Below are 25,591 nucleotides of genomic sequence, written 5' to 3'. Positions count from 1 at the left end.
TGGTGACATCACCAGGCGGTAAATCCGTTAATAGACCAATAAGAAAGAGTTCCAAACCCCTCTGCCACTAACAGCTAGTTTTCCCCTCCCCACTTAGACCACTCCCAGACAGTCCTAGCAAAATTCTTGCTTGAGAAATTGCTCTCGTTAAGAAGCTATTTGTTTATTTATTACCATTTTGATTGAAAACAACCTACTTCCTCCAATGTAAAGTCAGTCAGTCATAAACATACACAAAAACATAACTTTTTTTCTAAACAATCAATTAGATCTACTTAATTTCATCACAACGTTATAGTGTTTACCCGTTTCTTGAGCAGAATTCTCAAATGAAAAGTGTGAACTTATATCTTAAACTTTCACAAACATCTCCCATTGATATCGATGCACAATTAGAGCAGACGTTTGGGTTTATGCACTACTTTCTACATTAGCATTTGGCTCAAAACGTATTTACATTGTAACAAACTAAACTCCTAAAGAAAAGGGCGTCTACCCAAAACGGAGGCCTGAAACATACACATTTGAGTTGCGTGTCTCCATAAATACTCACACATGCTTCATCAAAACCATTCACACCTGAGCTTCACCCTAACAGATAAGACAGTCTCAAACATGCTACACGATTGTCCTCAGACATATTTCTTTCTTCATTATGGTGTCCACTGTATTTCCATTCACAGGCAGTCCTTCCTCCTCTTGTCCCCCAGGTTAGTGGGTCACTCTCTGATCCCCATCAGCAGCTTCAGTAGGTGGGCCTCCATCACCTGTTGAACTGGTCAGAGAAGAGAGACATGTTTCAGCCATAGCCTACAACTGCACAGAGATATCATGCAAAATTGAGGTTTTTGAAGTTTTTATATATTTTTTTAAAGCAAAAATCTGAAAGTTTGAGTATTGAGCAAACATCTAAAAGGCAAGTATCTGGTAGGGTTCATTAAAGGTAAATAGGAATGCTAGTTAGTTAAAGCTATCCTCAAGCTGAGAAAATATAATTTAATTACAGCTCCGAAATGCCGGCATTTTAAACATTAAATCCCTGTTCATACCATAGGACAAACATCCAAGCTCCGAAATGCCGGTATTTTAAACATGAAATCCCTGTTTTTACCATAGGACAAACATCCAAGCTTCGAAATGCCGGCATTTTAAACATTAAATCCCTGTTCATACCATAGGACAAACATCCAAGTCATGAAATCATTACAGCTACTGGGCTTATTTTGTGCATGTCTATCCTTGACATACACAGCACCATAACAAGTTTACTTCCTGTTTTAACTCTGATCCTAGTCCGGCCTAGTGGAACCAGTGGAACCGACTGTTAGAATCAGAGGAGATCCTGCTAAGATGGCCACATTTGCATAGTTGTATCAAAACACAGAAATCTGATTGCGTAAAATGGGATGTGGGTGGGAAGGACAGGGATTACTGTTACACACGGACTAGAAGGAACTCTTTCACCAAATACCCTTGTATTTCTTTAAACATATTCCAAGATAGCTAGTGGGTAATAGAGTAATATCTTTATGAAAGTAGATCGGGCATAAGACAAATAAAGAAATGCTATATTTCCGCTTTATGTATGTATGCCTAGACTACAACACAATATGTATTTATCCCTACACTACAATACTTTATGTATGTATGCCTAGACTACAATACCTCTTTAGTCATGATATTTAAACATGTTCTTCATGATGAGAAGTATATAGCCTAAATATGATATGTATGAGATGCATTTTTGTATACCATTCCTATGGCCCATTGCCACAGCCATATCCATAGCGTTGAAGCCAGAGTCAGACTCAATGGTGGGGTCGGCACCACTTTCTGTGACAGGAAAAGATGGAAGATGTCAGATTACAGACCAGTCTGGATCAAAACACAGCCTAAATATAAGCAACATATATCATCAAAATCATCAGCGCAGACCAAGCTTTTTACAACACAACATATTGACTCAGTTAATAAAAGTCAGAGAATCATCATTCATCTAGAAAGTGACAGTTGCCACCAATGTTGTTGGTTAGTACAGTAAGTCTGCTGAATGGAAGGTCAGTCAGTCAGGGTTTCATTTCCTCCTGTACAGGCTCGCTCCGTCCGTCCGTCAGTCAGTCAGTCAGTCAGTCAGTCAGTTCTTACCTAGGAGAATTTCCACACAACGCAAATGGTTTCCATGGACGGCGTAGAGCACGGGAACCCCTCCGTTCTGAAACCGCAAGAAGAGTGACAATCTTCAACAGGAACAAATGTTGCTCTATGATTGGTTCGATATACTGTACATTAAATTAAGCCATACAGATGAAAATCCTGATGTGACATTCCTACCCAGTCATATTCATTGACATCCACCCCACAATCAATGAGCATCTTCACGATGTCTGTGTATCCCTTACTGCAGGCCAGAGACAGAGCACTCTCTCTGCCTTTAGCCAACAGGTTGGGGTCCGCTCCCTAAAGGAAGAGGACATGGAAGAGACCATTGGTGAGAAAATTACATTAAAAGCATCTGGTCTAAACGTCTTCAACAATACATATACTGTATACAGTATGTTAATGTTATTTGTGGTGTTTTCCTGTCTTATGTACATTTTAGGTAACAGTATGACTGTATGTTACTGCATATCTCTGAAATAAAGTCATTTGCTGGGTTGTTACACTATATGACCAAAAGTATGTGGACAGCTGCTCGCCGAACATCTCATTCCAAAATCATGGGCATTAATATGGAGTTGGTCCCTCAGTTACGAACTGACTTGTAAAGGTGGCATCCTATGACGGTGCCAAGTTGAAAGTCACTGAGCTCTTCGGTAAGGCCATTCTACTGCCAATGATTGTCTATGGAGATTGCATGGCTGTGTGCTCGATGTTATACACCTGTCAGCAACGGGTGTGGCTGAAATAGCCGAATCCACTAATTTGAAGGGATGTCCACATACTTTTGTATATATAGTGTATGTCTCAACATGTCATTGTTCTTACGTTCTGGAGCAGGAACTCTACGACTGCTATCTGTCCGTGTGCTGCAGCCCACATCAGGGGGGTGAAGCCTTCCTCATCCTGCAGATTAATCACTGTCTCTACAGCCATACAAACAACAACATCAAAGCGGTCAATAACATGTTTCTAGTCAACCAGTGAAGCCCTTTATAGACATTCTTGACTACATATTATTTGTATCTTACCAACTGTTAATTATGTGACTGTTCATGGTTGTAAGGAGCCCAACAGCATCAATATAACATTAACAAACAGACATAAATACAACTGAGGGACATCGTCACCTTGTTCAATCCTGCTGGCCAAGAACACCATTTCTCCTTGTGCTGCCAGCTGGTGAATGGACAGGGCTGGAAAGAAGGCATAAGTCACAGGTCAGAGGTCAAGCAGCCATCAGTCAATGTTAGAGTCAGGTACGTTTTGTGTTCTATTCTATGTTTAAGAGGCTAAGTGATGTGTGACAAATGTAGGATGGACGCCGTCATATAGCTGCCCTCTGCTCCAACCTCTGTAAGTGTAATTGTGTATGTGTGTATTTCGGAGGGTTTGGAATAAAGCAGAGGACAAGTTTCTATTGGAAATCTGTGTACATTGGACAATAAAGCAAGCCTCTTCTTCTGTAGTTTAGGATGAGCTCAGGTACTTACAGTGGACCAAAAGAGGAGTGGAGGACACCTCGTTGCCGCGGTGCTTGTTGGTGAGTGTTGTCGACTGTTTGATAGGGGAGAAGTGTTTGGTGGTGGATGGGGTGTAAACATGACGCACTTGTATCCCTGGTGAGGGCGACGTCTGAATATTACACTCGGCTGAAAGAGGCAAAAGAGATATAGCATCAACCATCAGCTCAGCTCAATTGAGGAGCAAAATACCTCCTCTGATTCTCTGGGGTCAAATAAGGAAATCACATTGTAATACTAATAAGGAGTGCGTCAACACTTGGTAGTCAGTTGGTACCTTTAAATAAAACAGATGCCACCTCCAAGTCGGAGTTGACCTGGTCCTGGATGTTTTTGCTGTCCTCCTCGTTGAGCGACTTGACGAACCTCGAGCACACGTTCATATCGAAGCGGTTGGGAAGGATGAACTTGATCCCCATGGCCACGTTCTGTGCACCTGTGTCGTCCGCACTCCCACCCGGGTGTTCCGACTTGATGCTGCTCATATCTGGCATCACACATATCCCCTCCATCTCCTCGGAGACCGAACTGGTCCTACCTGCTACAGAACCTGTGTCCATGACTGAGCAGTGACACAGAGAGTCAGAGGGTCACCTCTGTGCTTGGAAGGATGTAATGCGGTCTATCCAGTGTCCAATAAAAGAAGAGAAGTCAGTGAAAGCCTAGAATGGATACAAAAGCAACATCAGAATGTGGTAACGTTAGTTCAAGTTAGTGTGTGCCAATGTCATCAATTTAAGTGTGCAAAGCTGATGGCATTTTTTGATGATTCTCTTTTGTAAAAATTATACTCATATATATACAGTGGGGAGAACAAGTATTTGATACACTGCAGGTTTTCCAACTTACAAAGCATGTAGAGGTCTGTAATTTTTATCATAGGTACACTTCAACGGTGAGAGACAGAATCTAAAACAAAAATCCAGAAAATCACATTGTATGAATTTTAAGTAATTAATTTGCATTTTATTGCATGACATAAGTATTTGATACATCAGAAAAGCAGAACTTAATATTTGGTACAGAAACCTTTGTTTGCAATTACAGAGATCATACGTTTCCTGTAGGTCTTGACCAGGTTTGCACACACTGCAGCAGGGATTTTGGCCCACTCATCCATACAGACCTTCTCCAGATCCTTCAGGTTTCGGGGGCTGTCGCTGGGCAATACGGACTTTCAGCTCCCTCCAAAGATTTTCTATTGGGTTCAGGTCTGGAGACTGGCTAGGCCACTCCAGGACCTTGAGATGCTTCTACGGAGCCACTCTTAGTTGCCCTGGCTGTGTGTTTCGGGTCGTTGTCATGCTGGAAGACCCAGCCATGACCCATCTTCAATGCTCTTACTGAGGAAGGAGGTTGTTGGCCAAGATCTCGCGATACATGGCCCCATCCATCCTCCCTCAATACGGTGCAGATCGTCCTGTCCCCTTTGCAGAAAAAGCATCCCCAAAGAATGATGTTTCCACCTCCATGCTTCACGGTTGGGATGGTGTTCTTGGGGTTGTACTCATCCTTCTTCTTCCTCCAAACACAGCGAGTGGAGTTTAGACCAAAAGCTATATTTTTGTCTCATCAGACCACATGACCTTCTCCCATTCCTCCTCTGGATCATCCAGATGGTCATTGGCAAACTTCAGACGAGCCTGGACATGCGCTGGCTTGAGCAGGGGGACCTTGCGTGCACTGCAGGATTTTAATCCATGACGGCGTAGTGTGTTACTAATGGTTTTCTTTGAGACTGTGGTCCCAGCTCTCTTCAGGTCATTAACCAGGTCCTGCCGTGTAATTCTGGGCTGATCCCTCACCTTCCTCATGATCATTGATGCCCCACGAGGTGAGATCTTGCATGGAGCCCCAGACCGAGGGTGATTGACCATCATCTTGAACTTCTTCCATTTTCTAATAATTGCGCCAACAGTTGTTGCCTTCTCACCAGGCTGCTTGCCTATTGTCCTGTAGCCCATCCCAGCCTTATGCAGGTCTACAATTTTATCCCTGATGTCCTTACACAGCTCTCTGGTCTTGGCCATTGTGGAGAGGTTGGAGTCTGTTTGATTGAGTGTGTGGACAGGTGTCTTTTATACAGGTAACGAGTTCAAACAGGTGCAGTTAATACAGGTAATGATTGGAGAACAGGAGGGCTTCTTAAAGAAAAACTAACAGGTCTGTGAGAGACGGAATTCTTACTGGTTGGTAGGTGATCAAATACTTATGTCATGCAATAAAATGCAAATGAATTACTTAAAAATCATACAATGTGATTTTCTGGATTTTTGTTTTAGATTCCGTCTCTCAGAGTTGAAGTGTACCTATGATAAAAATTACAGACCTCCACATGCTTTGTAAGTAGGAAAACCTGCAAAATCGGCAGTGTATCAAATACTTGTTCTCCCCACTGTATATATATATACAGTGAGGGAAAAAAGTATTTGATCCCCTGCTGATTTTGTATGTTTGCCTACTGACAAAGACATGATCAGTCTATAATTTTAATGGTAGGTTTATTTGAACAGTGAGAGACAGAATAACAACAACAAAATCCAGAAAAACGCATGTCAAAAATGTTATAAATTGATTTGCATTTTAATGAGGGAAATAAGTATTTGACCCCCTCTCAATCAGAAAGATTTCTGGCTCCCAGGTGTCTTTTATACAGGTAACGAGCTGAGATTAGGAGCACACTCTTAAAGGGAGTGCTCCTAATCTCAGCTTGTTACCTGTAGAAAAGACACCTGTCCACAGAAGCAATCAATCAATCAGATTCCAAACTCTCCACCATGGCCAAGACCAAAGAGCTCTCCAAGGATGTCAGGGACAAGATTGTAGACCTACACAAGGCTGGAATGGGCTACAAGACCATTGCCAAGCAGCTTGGTGAGAAGGTGACAACAGTTGGTGCGATTATTCGCAAATGGAAGAAACACAAAATAACTGTCAATCTCCCTCGGCCTGGGGCTCCATGCAAGATCTCACCTCGTGGAGTTGCAATGATCATGAGAATGGTGAGGAATCAGCCCAGAACTACACGGGAGGATCTTGTCAATGATCTCAAGGCAGCTGGGACCATAGTCACCAAGAAAACAATTGGTAACACACTACGCCGTGAAGGACTGAAATCCTGCAGTGCCCGCAAGGTCACCCTGCTCAAGAAAGCACATATACAGGCCCGTCTGAAGTTTGCCAATGAACATCTGAATGATTCAGAGGAGAACTGTCTGAATGTGTTGTGGTCAGATGAGACCAAAATCGAGCTCTTTGGCATCAACTCAACTCGCCATGTTTGGAGGAGGAGGAATGCTGCCTATGACCCCAAGAACACCATCCCCACCGTCAAACATGGAGGTGGAAACATTATGCTTTGGGGGTGTTTTTCTGCTAAGGGGACAGGACAACTTCACTGCATCAAAGGGACGATGGACGGCGCCATGTACCGTCAAATCTTGGGTGAGAACCTCCTTCCCTCAGCCAGGGCATTGAAAATGGGTCGTGGATGGGTATTCCAGCATGACAATGACCCAAAACACACGGCCACGGCAACAACGGAGTGGCTCAAGAAGAAGCACATTAAGGTCCTGGAGTGGCCTAGCCAGTCTCCAGACCTTAATCCCACAGAAAATCTGTGGAGGGAGCTGAAGGTTCGAGTTGCCAAACGTCAGCCTCGAAACTTTAATGACTTGGAGAAGATCTGCAAAGAGGAGTGGGACAAAATCCCTCCTGAGATGTGTGCAAACCTGGTGGCCAGCTACAAGAAACGTAGGGTTTTACAACTAAGTACTAAGTCATGTTTTGCAGAGGGGTCAAATACTTATTTCCCTCATTAAAATGCAAATCAATTTATAACATTTTTGACATGCGTTTTTCTGGATTTTTTTGTTGTTATTCTGTCTCTCACTGTTCAAATAAACCTACCATTAAAATTATGGACTGATCATGTCTTTGTCAGTGGGCAAACGTACAAAATCAGCAGGGGATCAAATACTTTTTTCCCTGACTGTATGTATATATATATATACTACGCCGAACATGACTTACTACTGTCTATTTGCTGACAAGGATCATTCCTAAATAACAACATGCATGCAAAAACACAAGTTCGAAGGCTTGTGTTCCACATCAGTTGAGACTAGCATTGTCTATGCAACTTGCTAGTTTTAAAAGCGCTAGCTAACTAATTCTTAGTTAAATTCTTGAACCTACTACCAAATTCTGTCTGACTTACCATTACTGATAGTTAGCTAATACTTCTAAGGAAATAATAAAGACGAAACCGAACGGTCTAGCTAACGTTATTGTTAGCTAGCCCGAGATAGGCCCTCTCTCTTGGGTGAACGAGAGCTAGCTAGCTAACCAAGTCAGAAATACTTTAGTCTTTCTGGCTTAGTGTTAGCTAGCTAGCATGGTTAGCTAGCTAGCAAACAGACCCAACAGAATCCCCTACAAGCAAACTAACGTACTGATTACAAGCACAACTAAAACCGTAGTAAGGTTAAGTGAGACACATTAATAATAGATAATGATTTCTTACTTAGTAACACAATTTGTGTAATGTTCACCGGTGTTGCAAGGATTTGAAATCTGTCTTTGTGCTTGTTTTGATGTTTCTCGCGCATGAGCAGTTGCTTCAGATCAATGTTTTTTGCTCCATATGTGGCAGATTCAATTGTAAAGGTATGGGTGAACGATACTATTATGAACATTTTTTTTTATTCTAGTGAAATCCCTTTTTTACATATAGAGATCTTTGTATTTGAGCTAACTTTAATTAATGGTAATGTAATTAATTGATTAATTAGTTATTCATTAGTTATTCATTAATTACACTAAAATAATAAACAAGCCTCTAAATTAGATCTCTTTTTAGTCCATAGTCTGGTTGTGTATGTAGAATATTGATATTTCCAAAAGGCCCTATGTAGGCCTAGGCATCAAAATCGTTGAGGCCTTGGGGACCTGTGTTTTACCTGTGTGTCAGCTCCATAAACCTAGTCAGGTTGAATTAAAGTTTTACCGTGGCATTTTGCAATGTTTGTTTAATTCCCTTTTATTACGAAATGTAGAATAATAGATTGGGCTACACTCACTCTGGTTACACTGCTGTGAGAATAGAGATCACAGTTTGGTCAAATGCTAGAGACTTTTCCCGAAGCCACTCTTGCATTGTCTTGGCTGTGTGCTTAGGGTTGTTGTCCTGTTGGAAGGTGAACCTTCGTCCCAGTCTGAGTTCCTGAGCACTCTCAAGCAGGTTTTCATCAATGATCTCTCTATGCTCTTTGCTCCGTTCATCTTTACCTCGATCCTGACTAGTCTCCCAGTCCCTGCCGCTGAAAAACATCCCCACAGCATGGTGCTACCACCACCATGCTTCACCGTAGGGATGGTGCCAGGTTTCCTCCAGACGTGACGCTTGTCATTCAGGCCAAAGAGTTCAATCTTGGTTTAATCAGACCAGAGAATCTTGTTTCTCATGGTCTGAGAGTCTTTAGGTGCCTTTTGGCAAACTCAGAGCGGGCTGTCATGTGCCTATTACTGAGGAGTGGCTTCCGTCTGGCCACTCTACCATAAAGGCCTGATTGGTGGAGTGCTGCAGAGATGGTTGTCCTTCTGGAAGGTTCTCCCATCACCACAGAGCAACTCTGGAGCTCTGTCAGAGTGACCATTAGGTTCTTGGTCACCTCCCTGACCAAGGCCCTTCTCCCCCGATTGCTCAGTTTGGCCGGGCGGCCAGCTCTAGGAAGAGTCTTGGTGGTTCCAAACTTCTTCCATTTAAGAATGATGGAGGCCACTGTGTTCTTGAGGACCTTCAATGCTGCAGAATTTTTTGGTTCCCTTCCCCAGATCTGTGCCTCGACACAATCCTGTCTCGGAGCTATACAGACAATTCCTTCAACCTCATGGCTTGGTTTTTGCTCTGACATGCACTGTCAACTGTGGGACCTTATATAGACAGGTGTGTGCCTTTCCAAATCATGCCCACTCAATTGAATTTACCACAGGTGGACTCCAATCACGTTGTAGAAACATCTCAAGGATGATCAATGGAAACAGAATGCACCGGAGCTCAATTTCGAGTCTCATAGCAAAGGGTCTGAATACTTATGTAAATGTTATATTTCAGTTTTTTATGTCTGAAAACCTCTTTTCACTTTGTCATTATGGGGTATTGTGTGTAGATTGATGAGGATTATAAAAAAATATATATATCAATTTTAGAATAAGGCTGTAACGTAACAAATTGTGTAAAAAGGCAAGGGGTCTGAATACTTTCCGAAGGCACTGTATGTGGCTAGGGCACTTAAAATACCGCTCACTTAGCTCATAAAATGGATTAATAATGTAATAACATTATTTTTGCAGGACACGGTTATTCGTTTTGGTCAGGGATCATTAGGCCTAGGCAATAGGTATTATTGGATTTCTCTGTCTGTGGAAATCTGATTTGATACAAAGGATCAAAAGCTAAATCAAGCTACTATCAACATATATCTTATCACAGCTTTCTTTCTTTGGGTTGTTTATGTCTGAGTAATACAGATTTGTTTTATGGTCATGGTGAATAGTTTGTATTTTAATTGACCATTGAGTCATTCAAGTTGACTGAATAGTTTGTGAACAGCAACCCATTCTAGTCAGGTATTTTGTCACAACAATTTCTGGGTATTACACCTTCCTGAAACTAACTGTATGCAAATCATAAGACATATTAAATAGTCAATGTCACATTCATTAGGCTACATAATTTCCTCTTTACCAGAAGATGCCCCTCTAGGAAAGTAAGCCATGACTGTGGCGTGGTAGATTTAATACAGTGGGGAAAAAAAGTATTTAGTCAGCCACCAATTGTGCAAGTTCTCCCACTTAAAAAGATGAGAGAGGCCTGTCATTTTCATCATAGGTACATGTCAACTATGACAGACAAATTGAGAAAAAAAATTCCAGAAAATCACATTGTAGGATTTTTAATGAATTTATTTGCAAATTATGGTGGAAAATAAGTATTTGGTCACCTACAAACAAGCAAGATTTCTGGCTCTCACAGACCTGTAACTTCTTCTTTAAGAGGCTCCTCTGTCCTCCACTCGTTACCTGTATTAATGGCACCTGTTTGAACTTGTTATCAGTATAAAAGACACCTGTCCACAACCTCAAACAGTCACACTCCAAACTCCACTATTGCCAAGACCAAAGAGCTGTCAAAGGACACCAGAAACAAAATTGTAGACCTGCACCAGGCTGGGAAGACTGAATCTGCAATAGGTAAGCAGCTTGGTTTGAAGAAATCAACTGTGGGAGCAATTATTAGGAAATGGAAGACATACAAGACCACTGATAATCTGCCTCGATCTGGGGCTCCACACAAGATCTCACCCCGTGGGGTCAAAATGATCACAAGAACGGTGAGCAAAAATCCCAGAACCACACGGGGGGACCTAGTGAATGACCTGCAGAGAGCTGGGACCAAAGTAACAAAGCCTACCATCAGTAACACACTACGCCGCCAGGGACTCAAATCCTGCAGTGCAGACGTGTCCCCCTGCTTAAGCCAGTACATGTCCAGGCCCGTCTGAAGTTTGCTAGAGTGCATTTGGATGATCCAGAAGAGGATTGGGAGAATGTCATATGGTCAGATGAAACCAAAATAGAACTTTTTGGTTTAAAACTCAACTCGTCGTGTTTGGAGGACAAAGAATGCTGAGTTGCATCCAAAGAACACCATACCTACTGTGAAGCATGGGGGTGGAAACATCATGCTTTGGGGCTGTTTTTCTGCAAAGGGACCAGGACGACTGATCCGTGTAAAGGAAAGAATGAATGGGGCCATGTATCGTGAGATTTTGAGTGAAAACCTCCTTCCATCAGCAAGGGCATTGAAGATGAAACGTGGCTGGGTCTTTCAGCATGACAATGATCCCAAACACAACGAAGGAGTGGCTTCGTAAGAAGCATTTCAAGGTCCTGGAGTGGCCTAGCCAGTCTCCAGATCTCAACCCCATAGAAAATCTTTGGAGGGGAGTTGAAAGTCCGTGTTGCCCAGCGACAGCCCCAAAACATCACTGCTCTAGAGGAGATCTGCATGGAGCAATGGGCCAAAATACCAGCAACAGTGTGTGAAAACCTTGTGAAGACTTACAGAAAACGTTTGACCTGTGTCATTGCCAACAAAGGATATATAACAAAGTATTGAGAAACTTTTGTTATTGACCAAAAACTTATTTTCCACCATAATTTGCAAATAAATTCATAAAAAATCTTACAATGTGATTATCTGGATTTTTTTTCTCATTTTGTCTGTCATAGTTGATGTGTACCTATGATGAAAATTACAGGCCTCTCTCATCTTTTTAAGTGGGAGAACTTGCACAATTGGTGGCTGACTAAATAATTTTTTCCCCCACTGTAGATCCGTTTCACCTTCTATTGTGTGTTGGTTGACTTCACTTTCTTATGTGGCCTTGGCTTTCAATGTTTGTTTATTTTTTAGGTGACTGTGCATCTGCAAATCTGCTGCAAAGTGGAGATTTCCTACTACGTAATTAGGCTCTGCTCCTTTGCTGGATGAAAACAGTTTTCAAGCCCCTGGAGTATTTATGTAGTTCATTAGGCCCATAATCTCCACTATTGACATACACTAAGTAACCTCTAACCTGTTTGCTGTGTGTGCATAATTTCTCTTTCTGCATGCTTACACACAAATAAAGCAAATATTATAACAATGCACTCACAATTATGTATCGTTGTAGTTTCACTTGAGGCCTCACACCTCATTTTAAAGTGAAGAACACTATTCAGCCTAGGCATATTGTGCATGTCAAAAGTAGAGGGGCTTTTAGCCTACGAGAGGGAGCTGGGGTAGGGTGGGTGAGTAACAAGGGAGTGACCAGGCAGGAACATAGTCATAGACCATGCCATGCTGCTGGATGGCACGCATGCTTCTTCTAGTCTATAGGCCCTCATGAACAGTATTCTCTGGGGCCTTGTTGCCAGCAGTCCTGTTCACAGTGCCTGGGTCCTTGTGGGTCCTTTGTGCCTCCCGTGCCTGGTCCTCTGCCTCCTGCTGTTTGGTGCTGGACGACCGTAGCCCATGACGTGATTTCATGCAACACAACCAGCCACGGCAAAAAGAGAGAGAGAGAGGGGGTTTTGTCCCAGGATCCTCTTTTGTTTAGTTGTCTGTTTGTTTTCAGAGTCTCTAATGAGGGAGATCAGGGGTTGTGGCCTGCCACTGCCGCAGTAGGGACACCAGGATAAAAAGCTTCCAGGTCAATAGCATGGAGCAAATCGCCTCGCTCTAATATCTATGTCAGTTATCACACGCAACTCCAGCCTGAGTCACCTTGTTCCCCCAGCATGCGATGGACAGTCACATGATAAGTCTGCCCTCTTGCTGTGACCATAACTCATACACCTCACGCCTTCTACAGGAAAGCCAACTGACTTGACTGTTAACTCAGCTAACATTTGAGTCATTTAGCAGACACGCTTATCCAGAGCAATTAGGGTTAAGTGCCTTGATCAAGGGCACAGTGGCAGATTTTTCACCTAGTTGGCTCTGGGATTCAAACCAGCAACCTTTCGTTTACTGGCCCAACACTCTTAACCTCTAGGCTACCTGCCGCTTAGCTATTGAAAGAAGGATGCCGAGTTAACCACAACCCTCTACCAGACTGAATGATGCCGAGTTAACCACAACCCTCTACCAGACTGAATGATGCTGAGTTAACCGCAACCCTCTACCAGACTGAATGATTCTGAGTTAACCGCAACCCTCTACCAGACTGAATGATGTTAAATCGGATTATTAGTGCATACTCATGTATGTGTCTGGAAGATGCCACAACCACAATTTATTGTGATGTCTTTCAACATGTAAACTATATGAGTAAATTTAATCAGAATTGAAATACATCATCATACATTCTTGACTTTATAACAACAATTGGATGTGTCAACCAAACCAAAATGTTGCTGACGCAGACAGACTGCGACCCAGGCTAATAGAAAACCACTGGGTTTTTTAAATAGTGTATGACAAATACATGTGGATAACATAAAACATGTCAATGGATGTAAGATTAAGTTAAACTGATCTAAGTTTCAGTTTTTACCCAAGGTCTTTACTCAAGGTTGTATCGGTGTTGGGTAAATGGGGGTATATCTGCAGCTAGGGGTCATGTACCCCAATCTTATCATTTGATCCCAGTATGCGATGTAATCTAATGAACACATGGGGGCAGTATAGACCAATCTGACATACAGGCACTTCAATCGAGTTCATGATGAGTAACTGAACTGAACTTGTTGCTATTGAACGTGACTCATACAATGAGTTGGCAAGTCTGATTGTAGTAACAGCACATGAAAGTGTATTTTTATTGTCTTTAAACGAAAGTATTTAAAAAGTTCATCTTTCAGATACTTGGTATAAGAGAAAACAATGTATTATAAGGATAATATAAAAAAAAAATATGTAAGTCGCTCTGGATAAGGCGAAAGTTGCTCTGGATAAGAGCGTCTGCTAAATGACTAAAATGTAAATGTAAAAAAATGAACATTCCAATGCAATTATTCTACAGGTAGTATATGAGTCATGTTGCCTGCAGATGGCATACCTTGTTGAGTCTAATCACCTTGATGAATTAAGTGTTGTCAGAGACAGAAGAGGAAGCGAGACACCCCACTCACTGTTTTTTTCTGGTTCAATGAAAGTCAATAAACTAAGTAGACCAGACCCAGCTGCTGTTGCATTGGTGTTTTTTCTCTTCAATGGTACACTGCCTGAGTGAACTATCTTCATTTATCCACCATCTTTGGTATTGCCATCCGAGGGGCTGAGTCCTCTGGCCTACATTTCACACATTTCTCCATTAACTCAGCTGAATAATTGCTGCAGCCAATTTGGGTTACAATCTGTCCTCAATGGTACAACTGCAGTGGTCTCTGCCTGGTATTCAACTGTTTCCCCAGTTATAGGCCTACTCATAAGCATTATATGCCTACTCATAAGCTTATATTTATTTACGGTTTTACTGCTACTGCTGTTGCTGCTGCCTATGAGCTGTAGCCTAAACTAAAGAGATTCTCCACTCCATATTTGCTCAATGTGAGTTAATGGCTAAAAGGCAGGAAGGGCGGGCACTCCATTTGGTCTCCCTTTCATTTCCTCCCCTGTTGCTATGGGCACTAGTATGAGTTTGACCTTGTATACATGAGTGCAGCAACAAGTTAGTGGAGAACAGCAAGATATCTGTTTTCACTAAGGTTGGGGGTTGGAGGCTCCAAGACTGGTCACTTATGGTGGACCCTATGAAAGGGCAAGCAGCGCAATTGAAAGTGCAACACTTACTACCCATGCATATTTAGTGTTTTGGATGGCATACACATCCAGCTCTCCATTGAAATAAACTGTTCCATACAGATGAATTCATATGTTATTACTTTGTAATTAGGCTACCATTCTACCATGCAATAGGCTACTGTAACAAAACAACCGATTTTGGGAACAGTTTTAACATTTTCAAAAGACTATAGTCTCTTCAGAAGGCAGCGATAAGGGAACCTATTCTATTCTATTATACTCTTCTATTCTTCTATTCTATTCTATGTACATGGCAAACAGACTCCCACTCACCACAACCTCACCTGTGTATGAAAAGGCTTCAATCACGTGGCGTAATTTCTCCCATCTCATCCAGGTCTGTGGACACGTGATGGTGTTATTGTGGCTCTCGATGTGAACCGGAGAGGGGAGACATGCCGCTTCACGGATAGAGGAGGGGCTGGACCATCGCGCTGGGTGGAGGAGAGGACTGACAGAAAGAAGGCTGGCAGCGGTGCTTTGGAAAACCCACTTCTCTAAAAGAAAGTTTGACTACGTTCTTCTTACCGAACGGAAGACTTCACAGAATAGATTCGCAAAGTGTCGTTTTATTGATCGTAAAAAAAAACATTGCTTATTGGAGAAATGACTAAACCATCAGACTTTTAGGAGAAAGGACGTTGGAAAGTGTCGCTCAACGTTGTACACAGGAAGCAAGGTCTAACTGCAGATTGCAGACGACTCAGGTAATGTCAAATCCGTGAACACAATGTAGCGCTTTACATCTACAATATATCCAGACAATTGTGAAATGTAGCCTACACGTAGGCTATGTCTCTTTGTCAACATTGATGAAGGGATTCTTGAAAATAAGTCAGTATTATCTAACACGTCTAAAAGTTGTTGGGCAGAGCAGAGGATCGAGGAAGAAGATGAAGATGCTGAACTACTGGCTTTCTGCATAGCTTTCTGGTCCCACTCAAAATTGAAGCAGTTGTATGTCAATATGAAATTGGCATAGTTCAGCTGACTGCGTCTATAGAAGGATGATGATGATGATGATACAATGCCTTATATATACATAATCACACCTGTATAACAAAGTGTAGACTACTGCTGAGGTTGGGCTCCCTCTCTCTCTAGAGTCTAGTTCCTCTCAAGGTTTCTTCCATACCTCTGCAGTTATTTGCCACTGACACCCTGAGCTGTTCCTTCTGGGCACTTAGGTTCAGCCAGGTTTTTGTTCATCCCTTTATGACGAATGCAATACAATAACAAAAATGTTCTGAAGTGTCAGTTCCTAATGTATTGTTAGAGAAGGCCATTGGTTGTGTTAGCCTGGATAAGGATCCATGTTTGAGACTGAAGTGAGAGTGTTGATAAGGCATTGTGTGTATTGTTGATTATCTGAGAGCTGTTTCACTTCCTCCTATGAAATGATATCCTGTTGGTGACCTGGATTGACCTGGCGTGAGAAGGTTCTTTTCCACACTCTCTAGTTCACTGGAGAGGAAAGAGGAGGAGGAGGAGGAGAGGGAGGGTGGTGCTAGATGATAATGATTGTTTTATTTAGATAGGGAGAGGAGGAGGAGGGGAGGAGGAGGAGGAGGAGGGGAGGAGGAGGAGGGGAGGAGGATGAGGAGGTGGAGGTGGTGGAGGTGGAGGTGGTGGAGGAGGAGAGTGAAATGTTAGATGATTGTTTGATTTGTGTAGTTGTTCTGTCGGAAAATATGTACCATATTCTATTGAAACCTGCTCCTTAATAACATACAACAGATAACGTTTCCACAACCATAAAATACATAATATTTCCATACCAGCTATCTTATAAAATGTTGTAAAAAGTGACGATAATAGAGCACTTATGAGGAAGACAAACAGTTAAGCCATAGTTTTAATAGGTTACACTGTCTACAAAAATAAAAAATAAATCGTATTTTATTAATCACATGCTTCGTAAACAACAGGTGTAGACTAACAGTGAAATTCTGACTTACAGGCCCTGACCAACAATACAGAGAGAAAGACAATAGAACAATAATAGAAAAGTAAAACATGCAATAATAAAAGTTATAATAAATACACAATGAGTAACAAAAACTTGGCTGAACAAAAATATAAACACAACATGCAACACTTTCAAAGATTATAAGTAGTTACAGTTCATATACGGAAATCAGTCAATTGAAATAAATTCATTAGGCCCTAATCTATGGATTTCACATTACCGTGCAGGGGTGCAGCCATGGGTGGGCCTGGGAGGGCATAGGCCCACCCACTTGCCAGCCAGGCTCACACACTGGGGAGCCAGGCCCAGCCAATCAGAATTAGTTTTTCCCACAAAAGGGCTTTATTACAGACAGAAAAACTCCTCAGCACGATCCTGCAGGTGAAGAAGCCAGATGTGGAGGTCCTGGGCTGGCGTGTTTACACATGGTCTGCGGTTGTGAGGCTGGTTGGACGTACTGCCAAATTCTCTAAAACAACATTGGAGGCAGCTTATGGTAGAGAAATGAACATTCAATTCTCTGACAACAGCTTTGGTGGACATTCCTGTAGTCAGCATGCCAATTGCACGCTCCCTCTAAACATGAGACATCTGTGGCATTGTGTTGTGTGACAATACTGCACATTTTAAAGTGACCTTTTATTGTACCCAGCACAAGGTGAACCTGGGCAATGATCATGCTGTTTAATCACCTTCTTGATATGCCACACCTGTCATGTGGATGGATTATCTTGGCAATGGAGAAATGCTCACTAACAGGGATGTAAACAAATTAGTGCACAACATTTGAGAGAAATCATTTATATTTTTGTTCAGTGTACATGGGGTACCAGTACCGAGTGGATGTGCAGGGGTATGAGGTAGATATGTACATAACTAGGAATAAAGTGACGGATAAGTAACAGTAGCAGCAGCGTATGTGATGAGACAAAAAAGTAAATGCAAAAAGGGTCAATGCAGATAGTCCGGGTAGCTATTTGGTTAAATATTTAACTAACTATTTAGCAGTCTTATGGCTTGGGGGTAAAAGCTGTTTGTTTCCTAGACTGAGGACTTTCGCTGTGCTTGTCTTGACAGCTGTGTTACGTTGTCATCATTCCACCTTGCATCCTTTTCTCAGGAGCCATGAATCATTCTCTAACGCATAACTGAGTATATAGCTGGGTGTTCCTGAGAACAATCTTACAACCACACCTAAGTGGCCAATGTGCTAAGACAATGAGCTCGTACATTTTCTAATTACCAAATAGTATGGTGAAATCAAGATTTACCTGTTCAGGTACGGTTGACATGGGTGTTGTCATGTGAGAGGAACCAGATTTTTTCACACTTGACCTCTCTGGACCTTCACATTTGAAAATATTTCTGGCACATGACCAGATGTCAAAACTAGTGTTCCTTCTGGTTTTTACGGTTTTGTTCTCTACTGTGTGCGCTTCATTGTTCACGTCAGCTAGTCTCCTCAGGGCCAGTCCTAGTGTCTGGTCAGGGGCCAAAATCTGGTTTGTTACACACAGACACACTGAAGAGGTAGAAATGTCAGGGGTCAGTGTTAGGAGGATGTCACAACACCTGGCTCTTTTTATAATATAATATAAATATAATATGCCATTTAGCAGACGCTTTTATCCAAAGCGACTTACAGTCATGCGTGCATACATTTTTTTTGTGTATGCACGTATCTCCTTTTTCAAGGAGAGTGGAGTGTTTGTGTTTCTGTTTGGGACCTGTTCTGTGTGTTATGTAACCCAGAGCCTAAGGCCTAATAGGAAAATAGGCATGCAAATCAAGCAGGGAGTCACTCGCAAATATGGCAGGATGGGGCTCATTTGATCAGGATACACACACTACCTGTCCTGAGCTTACAAACAGCGACCCTACACAGTACACACATAAACTGTAGGGATGGGGGAAAAAAATCGAGTATCGCAATATTATTTTTGCAGATTTTATATCGATACTGTGACTCCAAGTATCGATTTGTAAAAATAAATAAATACAGTATATATAAAAAAAGGTTAACGTTAGCTAATAGCTAGTGCTAGTTGGCTCTACCAAAACTCTGGTATTTCTCATCCTATAGCTTGTTCTCCATCTTTAAAAAAATGTTTTATATGTACCAACATGTTTTGACCACTTTTACCTCCACTTTTACTTGTTTTCTCATGGCTCTCTCTTGTTCCTCTGCAGCAGACATATAGTGAGCAATATGTTTGGAACATTGAATCACAATAAAGTTTCAGGATCGAATCATGATACATATAGAATCGCAATACATATCGCATCGGCTCCTAAGTATCGTGATAATATTGTATCGTGAGGTCCCAACCCTAATAAACGTTTACCCTACACCCATATTACGGAAGTTCACTTTTCTATCCATAGTTCAACGTCTTTTTCTCTGACCCCACAGCCATGATAATGACAATACCATGATAATGACAATACCATGATAATGACAATACCATGATAATGACACAACCATGTGTGACAATACCATGATTATGATAATACCATGATAATGATAATACCACGATAATGATAATACCATGATACTGATAATACTATAATAATGACAATACCATGATAATGATAATACCATAATGATAATACCATGTGTGACAATACCATGATTATGATAATACCATAATGATAATACCATGTGTGACAATACCATGATAATGATAATACCATGATAATGATAATACTATAATAATGACAATACCATGATAATTATAATACCATGATAATGATAATACCATGATAATGATAATACCATGATTATGATAATGTGGTCCTCTGTAGCTCAGCTGGTAGAGCACGGCGCTTGTAACGCCAGGGTAGTGGGTTCGATCCCCGGGACCACCCATACACACAAAAAAAATGTATGCACGCATGACTGTAAGTCGCTTTGGATAAAAGCGTCTGCTAAATGGCATATTATTATTATTATTATATTATAATACCATGATAATAACAATACCATGATAATGATAATACCATGGTAATGATAAAACCATGATAATAACAATACCATTATAATGATAATACAATGATGATAATACCATGATTATGATAATACCATAATGATAATACCATGATTATGATAATACCATAATGATAATACCATGATAATGATAAAACCATGATAACAACAATACCATGATAATGATAATACAATGATGATAATACCATGATTATGATAATACCATAATGATAATACATGATTATGATAATACCATAATGATAATACCATGGTAATGATAAAACCATGATAATAGCAATACCATTATAATGATAATACAATGATGATAATACCATGATTATGATAATACCATAATGATAATACCATGATTATGATAATACCATAATGATAATACCATGATTATGATAATACCATAATGATAATACCATGATTATGATAAAACCATGATAACAACAATACCATGATAATGATAATACCATGATTATGATAATACCATAATGATAATACCATGATAATGACAATACAATGAGTGACAATACCAGATAATAGTAATACCTGCCTGTGGCATATCCTCTCACTACAATAGCTACAGTTAGTGAAAAGGACAGTGCTATTCATTTCCTGTGACATCCCTCCAGCACACCACTCAGAGTATCACCTGTCAAAATCTTCTTGTGAATCTCATACGGTTGTTTTGATGTCATTTTAGAGCCTTTTATTGTGTAATGACAGCTCTTTTTAAAGGCATACACTGAGTGTACAAAACATTAGGAACACCTTCCTAATAATGAGTTGCAACCCCTTTTGCCCGAAGAACAGCCTCAATTCCTTGGGGCATGGACTCTACAAGGTGTCGAAAGCATTCCACAGGGATACTAGCCCATTTTGACTCCATTTATTCCCACAGTTGTGTCAAGTTGGCTGGATGTCTTTTGGGTGTTGGACCATTCTTGAAACACACAGGAAACTGTTGAGCATGAAAAACCAGGCAGCGTTTACGTTTTTGACACACTCAGATCGGTGCGCCTGGCACCTACTACCATACCCCATTCAAAGGCACTTAAATCTTTTGTTTTTCCCATTCACCCTCTGAATGGCACACCTACACAATCCATGTCTCAATTGTCTCAAGGCTTAAAAATCCTTCTTTAACCTGTCTCTTCCCCTTCATCCACACTGATTGAAGTGGATTTAACAGGTGACATCAATAAGGGATCATAGCTTTCACCTGGATTCACCCGGTCAGTCTGTGTCATGGAATGAGCAGGTGTTCCTAATGTTTTCTACACTCAGTGTATATTTCCACACTATGAGGTTGGAATAATACTGTGAAATTGTGAAAATGATGATAAAGCAATTTTAGTGTAAGAGCTGTTTGAAAATACCACCTGAAATTTCTGCCTGTTTTGGTGGGATGGAGTTTTTTTCACCAGGCAGTAAATTAGTTAATAGACCAGTAAGAAAGAGACCATTAAGAACCTCTCTGCCAATAACAGCTAGTTTTCAGTTTTCCCTTCCCCACTCAGACCACTCCCAGACAGTCCTAGCAAAATTGTTGCTTGAGAAATTGCTTTTAGCTAAGAAGCTATTTTTGTTTCTTTATGACCACTTTAATAGAAAACAATCACAGCAAGGTACTTAATTGTTACCCAGAAATGATTTGATATTTTTTATTTTATTTTATTTCACCTTTATTTAACCAGGTAAGCCAGTTGAGAACAAGTTCTCATTTACAACTGCGACCTGGCCAAGATAAAGCAAAGCAGTGCGATAAAAACAACAACAACACAGAGTTACATATGGAATAAACAAAACGTACAGTCAATAACACAATTGAAAATCTATATACAGTGTGTGCAAATGTAGTAAGTTATGGAGGAAAGGCAATAAATAGGCCATAGTGCAAAATAATTTACAATTTAGTATTAACACTGGAGTGATAGATGTGCAGAAGATGATGTGCAAATAGAGATACTGGGGTGCAAATTAGCAAAATAAATAACAATGTAAATAACAATATGGGGATGAGGTAATTGGGTGGGCTAATTACAGAAGGGCTGTGTACAGGTGCAGTGATCGGTAAGCTGCTCTGACAACTGATGCTTAAAGATAGTGAGGGAGATAAGTGTCTCCAGCTTCAGAGATTTTTGCAGTTCGTTCCATTCATTTGCAGCAGAGAACTGGAAGGAATGGCGGCCAAAGGAGGTGTTGGCTTTGGGGATGACCAGTGAGATATACCTGCTGGAAGCATACTACGGGTGGGTGTTGCTATGGTGACCAATGAGCTAAGATAAGGCAGGGATTTGCCTAGAAGTGATTTATAGATGACCTGGAGCCAGTGGGTTTGGCGACGAATATGTAGTGAGGGCCAGCCAATGAGAGCATACAGGTCACAATGGTGGGTAGTATATGGGGCTTTGGTGACAAAACGGATGGCACTGTGAAAGACTACATCCAATTTGCTGAGTAGAGCGTTGGAAGCTATTTTGTAAATGACATCGCCGAAGTCAAGGATCGGTAGGATAGTCAGTTTTACGAGGGCATGTTCAGCAGCATGAGTGAAGGAGGCTTTGTTGCGAAATAGGAAGCTGATTCTAGATTTAACTTTGGATTGGAGATGCTTATTGTGAGTCTGGAAAGAGAGTTTACAGTCTAACCAGACACCTAGGTATTTGTAGTTGTCCATATATTCTAAGTCAGACCCGCCGAGAGTAGTGATTCTAGTCGGGCGGGCGGGTGCAAGCAGCGTTCGATTGAAGAGCATGCATTTAGTTTTACTAGCGTTTAAGAGCAGTTGGAGGCCATGGAAGGAGTGTTGTATGGCATTGAAGCTCGTTTGGAGGTTTGTTAACACAGTGTCCAATGAAGGGCCAGATCTATACAAAATGGTGTCGTCTGCGTAGGGATGGATCTGAGAGTCACCAGCAGCAAGAGCAACATCATTGATATACACAGAGAATAGAGTCGGCCCGAGAATTGAACCCTGTGGCACCCCCATAGAGACTGCCAGCGGTCCAGACAACAGGCCCTCCGATTTGACACATTGAACTCTATCTGAGAAGTAGTTGGTGAACCAGGCGAGGCAGTCATTTGAGAAACCAAGGCTATTTAGTCTGTCAATAAGAATGCGGTGATTGACAGAGTCAAAAGCCTTGGCCAGGTCGATGTAGACGGCTGCACAGTACTGTCTTTTATCGATCGCATGGGCAAGTTGCAGCGGAGGGTGCAGAGCTGGTGGCTGGGGTAGGAGTAGCCAGGTGGAAAGCATGGCCAGCCGTAGCAAAATGCTTATTGAAATTCTCGATTATCGTAGATTTATCGGTGGTGACAGTGTTTCCTAGCCTCAGTGCAGTGGGTAGCTGGGAGGAGGTGCTCTTATTCTCCATGGATTTTACAGTGTCCCAAAACTATTTTTGGAGTTAGTGCTACAGGATGCAAATTTCTGTTTGAAAAAGCTAGCCTTTGCTTTCCTAACTGATTGTGTATATTGGTTCCTGACTTCCCTGAAAAGTTGAATATCGCGGGGGCTGTTCGATGCTAATGCAGTATGCCACAGGATGTTTTTGTGCTGGTCAAGGGCAGTCAAGTCTGGGGTGAACCAGGGGCTATATCTATTCTTAGTTCTGATTTTTTTGAATGGGGCACTTTTGAAGAACATCCAGGCATCCTCTACTGACGGAATGAGGTCAATATCCATCCAGTATCAATTAGAAAGGCCTGCTCGCTGAAGTGTTTTAGGGAGCGTTTGACAGTGATGAGGGGTGGTCGTTTGACTGCGGACCCATTACGGACGCAGGCAATGAGGCAGTGATCGCTGAGATCCTGGTTGAAGACAGCGGAGGTGTATTTAGAGGGTAAATTAGTCAGGATGATATCTATGAGGGTGCCCATGTTTACGGATTTAGGGTTGTACCTGGTAGGTTCCTTGATAATTTGTGTGAGATTGAGGGCATCTAGTTTAGATTGTAGGACGGCCGGGGTGTTAAGCATATCCCAGTTTAGGTCACCAAGCAGTATGAACTCTGAGGATAGATGGGGGGAAAGCAATTCACATATGGTGTCCAGGGCACAACTGGGGGCTGAGGGGGGTCTGTAGCAAGCGGCAACAGTGAGATACTTATTTCTGGAAAGGTGGATTTTTAGTAGAAGCTCAAACTGTTTGGGCACAGACCTGGATAGTATGATAGAGCTCTGCAGGCTATCTCTACAGTAGATTGCAACTCTGCCCCCTTTGGTAGTTCTATCTAGACGGAAAATGTTGTAATTCGGGATGGAAATTTCTGAATTTTTGGTGGCCTTCTTAAGCCAGGATTCAGACACTGCTAGAACATCAGGGTTGGCAGAGTGTGCTAACGCAGTGAATAACTCAAACTTGGGGAGGAGGCTTCTGATGTTAACATGCAAGAAACCAAGGCTTTTATGGTTACAGAAGTCAACAAATGATAGCGCCTGGGGAGTAGGAGTGATACTGGGGGCTACAGGGCCTGGATTAACCTCTACATCACCAGAGGAACAGAGGAGGAATAGAATAATGATATGGCTAAAGGCTTTAAGAACTGGTCTTCTAGAGTGCGTTGGGTACAGAGAATAAAAGGGGCAGATTTCCGGGCGTTGTAGAATAGATTCAGGGCATTATGTACAGACAAGGATATGGAAGGATATGAGTACAGTGGAGGTACACCTAAGCATTGGGTAACGATGAAAGAGATAGCATCACTGGAGGTACCGATTGAGCCGGACTCCACGTGTATGGGGGGTGGGACAAAGGAGCTCTCTGAGGCTGGTTGAGCGGGACTGGGGGCTCTACAGTGAAATAGTACAATAACAACTAGCCCAGACAGCAATAGGCTAGGCATATTGACATGGGAGAGAGGCATAACGCAATCACAGGTGTTATTCGAGAGGGATAAGACAACAACTGGTAATGGCGACGAAAGTTTGGGCTGAGGCTAAACAGATAAACAGGATAGGGTACCGTTTAAAGGAACAGTCCAGCAGGCATCAGCTGTGTAGCTGAGGGATCATAAGGTCCAGTGAACAGCAATAGGTAAGTCCGGGAGCAGTTCGTAGGCTGCTTCAGCACAGGCAAGCAGGAGGCACGGCTGTTGATTGCGCGTGCTAGCGGGACGGGGCTAGCAAATGGATCTTCGTGGTCGTCGCAACGGGAAGCCTGTTGAAACCACATCAGACGATTACGTCGGCAGACCATTCGTGATGGATCGGCGGGGCTCCGTGTCGACACTAGGAGGTCCCGTCCGGTTGACGGAGAGGTAGATAGCCGGGAGATGGGCCTGGCTCGAGGCTAGCTCAAGGCTAACTGGTGCGTCGGGACAGTGGTCATTAGCCAACAACAGCCATTCGGTTGCAGCTAGCTAGTTGCGATGATCCGGTGTTAAGGTCCAGTGATTCAGTGATTCCGGCAGAAAATCCGATATGCTCTGGGTCGATAGCATGCTGTGCAGACTGGCCGATAATTGTCCAGGCTAGAGCTGGCTGGTAGGTAGTGCAGGCCATGGACAGTGGTGAAGACCGCTAACGGTGGCTAATAGCAAGTAGCTAGTTAGCTGGCTAGCTGGCTAGTTTCAGCCGTAGGTTCTTGATAA

At 42.0% G+C, this 25,591-nt stretch overlaps 2 protein-coding genes across 4 annotated transcripts in view; one reads left to right on the top strand and one right to left on the bottom strand.

Moving 5' to 3' along the window:
* Positions 1-98: 98 nt before the first annotated feature.
* LOC121582156 (ankyrin repeat family A protein 2) lies at positions 99-8,312 on the bottom strand. 3 transcript variants are annotated; one of them, XM_041897776.2, is made up of 9 exons: positions 8,206-8,312; positions 3,958-4,342; positions 3,651-3,809; positions 3,288-3,353; positions 2,986-3,083; positions 2,332-2,457; positions 2,146-2,212; positions 1,753-1,833; positions 99-775 (listed from the first exon to the last, which is right to left on the bottom strand). In XM_041897776.2, the coding sequence occupies exons 2-9, from the start codon at positions 4,238-4,240 to the stop codon at positions 720-722; spliced, it is 936 nt and encodes a 311-aa protein (XP_041753710.1). In that variant the 5' UTR covers positions 4,241-4,342; positions 8,206-8,312; the 3' UTR covers positions 99-719. The 3 variants fall into 3 exon arrangements, with proteins under 3 accessions (XP_041753710.1, XP_041753712.1, XP_041753711.1); XM_041897778.2 differs by having other exon boundaries at positions 3,958-4,302; positions 8,206-8,311; XM_041897777.2 differs by lacking the exon at positions 8,206-8,312 and adding an exon at positions 4,530-4,569.
* A 7,188-nt stretch (positions 8,313-15,500) lies between these two features.
* Positions 15,501-25,591, top strand: part of LOC121583127 — a 40,535-nt gene continuing 30,444 nt past the window's right edge. The window contains exon 1 of the mRNA XM_045225344.1: positions 15,501-15,740. The gene's annotated coding sequence lies outside the window, so the exon portion shown is untranslated. The remainder of the gene's footprint in view (positions 15,741-25,591) is intronic.

The sequence above is a fragment of the Coregonus clupeaformis genome, chromosome 15 (genome assembly GCF_020615455.1).
Source record: "Coregonus clupeaformis isolate EN_2021a chromosome 15, ASM2061545v1, whole genome shotgun sequence".
NCBI lineage: Eukaryota > Metazoa > Chordata > Actinopteri > Salmoniformes > Salmonidae > Coregonus > Coregonus clupeaformis.
This window is presented reverse-complemented; position numbering and strand designations above follow the sequence as displayed.